This window comes from Neofelis nebulosa, chromosome 17 (genome assembly GCF_028018385.1).
Source record: "Neofelis nebulosa isolate mNeoNeb1 chromosome 17, mNeoNeb1.pri, whole genome shotgun sequence".
NCBI lineage: Eukaryota > Metazoa > Chordata > Mammalia > Carnivora > Felidae > Neofelis > Neofelis nebulosa.
In genome coordinates, this window is record NC_080798.1 from 9,568,992 (window position 1) to 9,576,150 (window position 7,159).

At 54.9% G+C, this 7,159-nt stretch overlaps 1 protein-coding gene across 2 annotated transcripts; it reads right to left on the reverse strand.

Annotated features, from left to right (window-relative positions):
* Positions 1-857: 857 nt before the first annotated feature.
* Positions 858-5,749, reverse strand: EMP3 (epithelial membrane protein 3). 2 transcript variants are annotated; one of them, XM_058707962.1, is made up of 5 exons: positions 5,680-5,749; positions 3,399-3,562; positions 2,995-3,097; positions 1,978-2,118; positions 858-1,141 (listed from the first exon to the last, which is right to left on the reverse strand). In XM_058707962.1, the coding sequence occupies exons 2-5, from the start codon at positions 3,474-3,476 to the stop codon at positions 972-974; spliced, it is 492 nt and encodes a 163-aa protein (XP_058563945.1). In that variant the 5' UTR covers positions 3,477-3,562; positions 5,680-5,749; the 3' UTR covers positions 858-971. The 2 variants fall into 2 exon arrangements, with proteins under 2 accessions (XP_058563945.1, XP_058563944.1); XM_058707961.1 differs by lacking the exon at positions 5,680-5,749 and adding an exon at positions 4,475-4,906.
* Between the last annotated feature and the right edge of the window lie 1,410 nt (positions 5,750-7,159).

Here is a 7,159-nt window from a genome sequence, read left to right on the forward strand (position 1 = left end):
AGCTGCAGGGGTTGGAGAGAAGGAAAGCATCAGAATCCTTGAAGGAAGAGACTGGGTCTTGGGGAAAACTGCATTTGGGTGGGTCCTAGGCAGAAAAAGCTGTCACCCTAGGGAGAGACTGGGTTCGCAGTTGGTGAAGGAGACTGCCTGTGGTAACGGAAGAGGATCTGAGAGAAAACCTGGCTCCCCGAAAGACTGGGTCTTATGAGCAAGGGAGATAGGACAGCCATGTGCCATCGTGCAAGTTGTTCACTGCAAAAGGCACACAAGCCAGGGCACCGGTGGAGGTAAAATCCAGCCATCCCTCCACCGCCCCACATGCCTCCTAATGGGCTGAGTAAGCCTGGAGAAGGTGGGGGGGGGGGGGGTGGCAGCTCATTTTTACTAAGGTGTCATATGGGTCAGAGGCAGAATTGGATGTGGGAGGGGAAAGAAGAGGGGTTGTCCTAATGAGAGAAGGAGACTGAGTTCCAAGAAGGAAATAGAAAAGTGTCTTCGGTGGGGGGGTGGGGGCCGAGACCAACAATCTAGAACAACACACATCCTGCCTGGTTGAGAGAAAGACACCCTTGTACAAGGAAAGAGGACAGGAAACCCACAGTCTTGGTTCTTCCCCACAAGTGCCTAGAAGTCTAGACTCAGGAGGAATCCTGGGACAGGAGGGCCCAGGGCCCCCGGTCTGTGTAAGGGGAAAGGCGGCTGGGACACCGGGCCCCTGTGTCTTGCTTTAGAAGGGAGGCCCGGAGCTGTGCATTCCGAAGGCTGCTGCTGGAGCGGCTGTCCCCGGTTTAGGAGACCTCAGAAGTGAGCGACCTGGGTCCCTGGAGGAGGCAGGAAGGAAGGAAGCAGACAGAGCAGGCGGTTAAAGGGTTTATTGGTTTTATTTTCTGGAGGACGCGGCGGGGCCGGGGCTTCGGGGTGAGACCGAGGGTCCGGGAGCGGGCAGGGGGCTGCAGGGCGACGCGGGGCCCTCACTCCCGCTTCCGCAGGTGGATGTAGATGACGCCGCTGGCCAGGGCGAGGGGGAAGGCCACCCAAGCCAGGGCGAAGCAGTAACCGAAGCTGCCCCCCGCCGGGCGCTCCGCCAGGATCTCCTCCGCGTGAATGGCGTAGATCAGCGCCCCTGTAAACACGGCCACGCCTGCGGGGAGACGGGAACCGGGTGGCACGCAGTACCCGCAAGAAGACTGCATTTCCCAGCAACCCATGGGGTAAAGAAGCCTCGGGAAGGCCCGTGCGCAGCACCGCTGCCTTCTGGGAGTTGTGGTTCGCTGCCTCCGCGCCGTGCAACGAGGCTACTGCAGACTGGCTTTGGGCAATTCAGTTCGTCTAGCTGGGTGTCCCTTACTCATCCATAAAATGGGACGATAGTATCCATCCATCCCTTCAAGGAATGTTTTTTTATGCCTTGCTACGAGCTAAGCACGCAAATAGTGATTTAAGACGGCAGGAGCTTTGTAGGAACCTAAGAAGGTTCGATTCCCGAAGCCGAGGACTATGATCACTTAGCTCTTTGCAGCCGAAGTCAAGACAATTGAAAAGCACATAAACTCCCTTCTGAAGTGTCTGATACACGGTGCGTTATAAAACCACTACCATTATGATTCAGAGTTCTCTCCTGGAGTATTACTTAGCCACTGCCTCTGCCCTCCCATCCCTGGGATCTACATTATTTACCCACACCACCCTCCCCAGCTCTGGCTCCTTGAAGCCCTAAGTGTCAGTTTCCACATGACTCAGAGACACAGACTGCAAACCACGGAATCAGTGAAAACTACTGATTCCCTGGCAGAGAGGTAGCCCACGGAGGCACTTCAGGTGGCCCCTGGGCTGTTGATAATCGCTGTCTTTGACCAGATGTCCATTCTCAGGGCCCCCAGCACCCTGACAGTGCCCTTCCCCTCCCCTTCCCCCTCTCCCCTCCCCTCTCCTTCCCCCCCTCCCCTCCCCTCCCCTTCCCCAGGGGGCAGTGCTCACTGGTGCAAAGCTGGCAGAGGCCGGTAGCATAGAATAGCCCCCCTCGCCGCATGGTATAGAGCTGGAACATGAACAGGATGAAGGACAGACAGCAGAGGATGAGGGACAGCACCATGAGGACCTGGACCGCCTTCAGCCAGCCTGCAATAAGGAGGAGAGAGACGTGGAAGTCACAGTAGGTTCCGGGGTTCCGGCCCCGTCTGCTCGCTCATCGCCCCATTGTGGGCCATACAAGTTTGGTGGCCACTTCTATTGACCTTGATTCCCGGAACTTTGCTGAGTCCCCTTATCAGTTCTCAAAGCTGCTTTGAAGATTTTTTAGGCTTTTCTACATGAACACATCCCCTGGGAATAGAGACCTCTTTTTTTTTTTTTTTTTTTTCTTTTTAACTTTTACCTCTCCCATCTTTACACCTTTTATTTCTTTTTTCTTGCCCTGTTGCGTTGGCTACCTCCAGGACAACACCAGAGAGCACCGGTGAGAACAGAAGTTCTGGCTTCGCTCTCTGGGGAAAAGCATTTAATCTCTCACTTCCAGAAACTTAAAGGGGTACAGTGCCACTCCCTTCTAGCTCAAATACATCAGGAGCAGCACCCCCCCCACCCCCCCCGCCGCCTTGTTCAGGACTTGGAAGGATTCAGCCCCACTCTTTGTTGGAACTCAGATGAATTGGTCCCAGCCACCCATTCCAAACACCAGTCTCCTCTCCTTAGAACTTCAAAAACATAATTCTACCTTCTCAGAATCTTGGGAGCTCTCTCTCCATTCCTTAAATCTATAGCATGTGGCCTCCACTCTTTCTGAATCAAAAGGGAGGGGGGCCTTTAGCCGATCCTCCTTAGAACATGAGCATATCACCCCCTACCACCCAGAAAAGTGGGTCATAATCAGCCCCACTCACTGAGCATTGGGGCCCAGACCTGCCCTCTCAAACTCTGAAGGGTTCCTAATTCTTGATTCTGGGAAGAGACCGGGGTTACCCCTCCCCTGGCAGACGGGTCCCCGATGCCCCTCACCATTTTCGCTGACGTTACTGCAGGCCCACGTCTTGTTGTCATTGTTCCATGTGCAGTCATACCAGAGATTCAGGGACTCCTTCCCCGGGAGGGTCCACCAGGACTGGGATGGACCAAGAGACAAGGGCAGGGTTAGGAGAGGCAAGTGTGCAGGGTCAGGGAGATTGTGGGGAGGGTTAGGGAAAGGGTGAGGGGCTGGAGGGCGCTGAACTGGGGGCAAAGCATGGATTTAGTAAGAAGGGGGGGTGGGGACAGTCAGGGCAGAAAAGGGCAGGGGAGACGCATCCGAGGCAGGGCTCAGAAGGAGAGATGCTAGGGAGAAGGGGCGGGGCCAGAGTGGCTTCAGAAGAGGGGCGTGGCGGGAGCCTTCGGGACAAGATAGCCCGCTGCTGGAGTAGGCTTACCTTGTCCAAAGTGGCCACGAAAAGCAGGATGAGAATGAGGATGTGAAGGGCAGAGACCACCAGCAGGAGGAGGGACATGGCTACGTGGAAGCCGGCGATGGGGGGTTGTCAGGAGATGGCTGTTTCAGGAGGTTGGGACAGGGGCGGCTGAGCCCCCTCGGATCCTGGTGGAGAAGGGGGCTGAGTCTAGACTCCGGGGCGTGATGGAGAAGAGGGGCCCGGAAGAGGCTGGGGGCCTGAACTCCTGGATCCCCCAGGGGTTGAAGCAGGCCAGGGGTGGACTCGGGTGCAGGAGTGAGTTGGACCAGCAGTGTCTCCTCAGAGTCCTGACCCTGGGCACATATGGGCCAGGATATGAAAATTCAAGTTCATACCATCCCAGGTTCATCAGAAGCTGGGGGCTTCCCCCAGAGACAGGCATCCTTGACTCACCCCCCCCCCTGCTCTCCTGGGGTGTGGGGGTGTGGGGGACCGGTGAGTCACCCGGTGACTCATCCCTCCCCGCCCCCCCCCCCCCCCCCCCGCCTCTAAGCACCAGGGAAACCCCAGCCCCTGGCTATGCCCACGAGGTCCCCACCCCACCCTGCTGCCAGACTGGCGGTGCCAGACTGGTGCCTGCTGAACATCTTCTGGGGAAAATGGGCAAGATCCAGGTTGGGGGTAGGAGGCTGGGGTTGGGGCGGGGGGAGGCTTGAAAAGAAGGAGCCAGCCTCCCAAGGACCCTTCAGTGTCTAGAACGGGGTGGGGGGCGGGGTGCCTGGAGGTCCCCCAGACTTGGGGTGTACTCGGGCAAAGCCCTGGGCTCAGCGTCCTCAGGAGAGAGTGGACGGTAGTGGGGAAAAGCTAAAGAAAGTTTACCAGTGGAGGGCTCTGCTGAGAACCCCCAAACCTTGCAGGGCCCCACCCCTTCCTGAATCTCCACCCCAAGTGCTAAGAGACCACTTCTTAAATTACAAGGATTTCCATGGGATCTGAGAGTGGGGGCGTCTCTCCCAGCCTGGGGTTATTCTTCCCAAACTGCTGCACTCCCAAATCAAGAAAGAAATCCCAGTCCGAATAACGGACTGGAAACTTACCGCGAGCGGCAGAAAAAGTCAGAGTTGGAGTCTCGTCCTTTGCTTAGGGCCTCCGCGCCCCGCCCTTCTCCTCCCTCCTTCCACCCTCTCGAGGCCCCCGCCTCTCGCCTCTCCCGCCGCCTTCCTCCCTCCCTCGCTCTCTCCTCTGGCTCTCTCCCCACTTCTCCCCCTCAATCCGGAACTCTCTCTTTCTCTCTCCCTCCTTTCCTCCCTTTTGCTCTCTCCTCTCCAGTCCTCACTGCCTACACCTCCTTCTTTCGCTCTCTTCTCACCCTCCTGGTTTCTCTCTCCGCTCCTCTCAATATATACTGACCCTTTTATACCCACCCGCGCCGCGCCCAGCCCAGCTGAGGTCTGCAGCCGGAGGGAGGGCCTAAGCACTTGGGTTCCTTATTCTCTGGGCCCCCACCCACTGCTCCCAGACAGGCATCTTCTGGGGCTCCCTCCCAGGATTGAGCTGAGAATTTGGAGCCAAGGGAGCAGAGCAGGGCCAGGGTGGGGCAAGAATCAAAGAGTGGGAGGGCCCGGTTCTCAGGCCTCTGCTCTGGGTCTTGCCCCGGACCCGGATGTCTGCTTTCCTTGATGGGGCTTAGGACTGGATACTCTGAGGAATGGGGGTCTGGCGGAGGAGACCAGACCAGGCGGAGGTCTGGTTGAGAGCTGGGAGAGTTGGCCCGATAGTGGGAGTCAGGGGATGGAAAATGGGAACACATCAAACTCTGGAAGGGGGCAGGCGGTGGGATTTAATCCGGGTGCCACCATTTCCTGCCTGGGGGTCCTTGACCAATGATTTAAACCCTCTGAGCCTCGTTTGCCTCATCTGTGATATGGGTACAATGATACTGATAATACTGACAAGATACTGGTCGTCATAATTTGGATACTTATTCTAAATGAATAAGGTAGGGGCGCCTGGGTGGCTCAGGTCACGATCTCACGGTTCATGGGTTCGAGCCCCTCGTCAGGCTCTGCACTGACAGCCAGGAGCCTGGAGCCTGCTTTGGATTCTATATCTCCCGCTCTGCTCTCAACAATGAATAAATAAACATTTAAAAAGACAAATGAATAAGGTAATACCAGTACACTAACACACCTACACGTTCAGGTTCATTCCTTTCTTCATCAAACATTTATTGAACATCTGTTAGGAACCAGGAGGTAAGAATAAAGAAAACAGAGGCAATGCCTGCTGTTATGAAGCTTACCTTCCCTGTAGGGGCAGACTTTAAAGAGAAAACCCATCAATGAAGACTGATCTATTGCAGCCAGTGCTAAGTGCTTTTCAGGAAATAGAGTGGAGGTGATAATGACCACGTGGGAGGAGCCTACTTTAAACAAGGTGATCAGGCAAGACCTCTGTGAGGAGGTGATCTCCCAGCTGAGACCTGAGGACAGGACAGTCATTTCAGTGCTGGAGGAAGGGAAAGTGCAAGACTCCGGAGAACAAGCTCAGGTTGTCTGGGGAGTGGACAGAAGGGCCAGTGTGGCTGGAAGAGAGGGAGTTGGAGGGAGTGGTAGGAAGAGAAATCAAAGAGGGCCCTTGAAGAACTAGGGGAGGAGTTTGTATTTTGTTCTAAGTGCAGTGACAAGCCATTGGAGGGTTTTAAACAGAAGAGCAGCACCAGGGACTTAATGTTAACTATTTATTATTATTATTATTATTATTATTATTGTTATTGTTATTATTATTAAGTTATACCTGGGTCTCTTGGAAGGTTTGGGTGCTAGTGAAAAATTAGAATAAGGGACCAGATGTCTGGGGTCCTGATAAAGAATTGAGTTAGAGAACTGAAATTCTAGGTTCCTACAAGGGAAGGAAACTGGCCAATAGGGTGGCTGGGTATCTTGATGGGGAAGGAGAGTGGATGGTCATCTCGGCTCCCTGAAGGGGTGAGGGCTGGGCAATTCAGTGACTTAGGTGGGTACTCAGGAGACCCAGAAACTGGGGCACCAGTATGGCAGTCTATAGAGGCCAGTGGGCAGCATTCCAAACTGCTACACTCAACAGCTGTGAGTTAGGACAAGTTACTAATAACCTTTCTATGCCTGTTTATCTGTAAAATAGGGATAATAATAGTAAATACATCATAGGGTATTTCCTAGACTGTCCGGCACATTGTTATACCAACCACTGGAACCCTGAATGGAGGTAGTACTGGGGGACTCTAGTTCAAGGTCTCTAGGATTGGGGGGAAGGGGAAAATTCTTGGGTCCATTGGGCCCCAAAGGCTAAACAGTTGGGAATACAAAATGAGGGTTCCTGGGGGGTGGGAAATAAATAAGTAGTCCCAAACTTAAGTCTTTGAGAAGGACACAGACTGGGGGCCAGGGTCACTGAGAAAAAAAAAAATGAGGCTGGAGGGTCAAGTGATCTTCATGGAGCGCAGGCACAGGGAACCAGACTGGCCCCGGAAAGAGTCTGGAAACCAGGGGCTAGGGAGATGGAACTGTGAGAGAGCAAGGTGGAAAACAGGAGGCTAGGACTCGAAATCAAGTTCCCGGAGTGCAATGAGCGCCAGACTTGGGGACCTTGGGAACGTGGAGGAGGTCCCTCGTGCTAAGACCCTGTGGAAGAGGGAGAACCAGGGAGCCCCAGGGCGGTAACGGGATCTCCCCGTCCTGGGCCTCCAAGGCTTCGAGCTGAGCTGAGCGCCCGCGGGCTGCTTCCTCCCACAGGAAACCGCA

Excerpts from the sequence above, each read along its gene's own strand:
- EMP3 (XM_058707962.1), bottom strand. The coding sequence starts at position 3,476 with ATGTCCCTCCTCCTGCTGGTGGTCTCTGCCCTTCACATCCTCATTCTC. Across the intron at positions 2,119-2,994 it reads CAGTAACGTCAGCGAAAATG|GCTGGCTGAAGGCGGTCCAG; the intron begins GTGAGGGGCATC and ends TCCTTATTGCAG. Across the intron at positions 1,142-1,977 it reads CCTCTGCCAGCTTTGCACCA|GCGTGGCCGTGTTTACAGGG; the intron begins GTGAGCACTGCC and ends GTCTCCCCGCAG.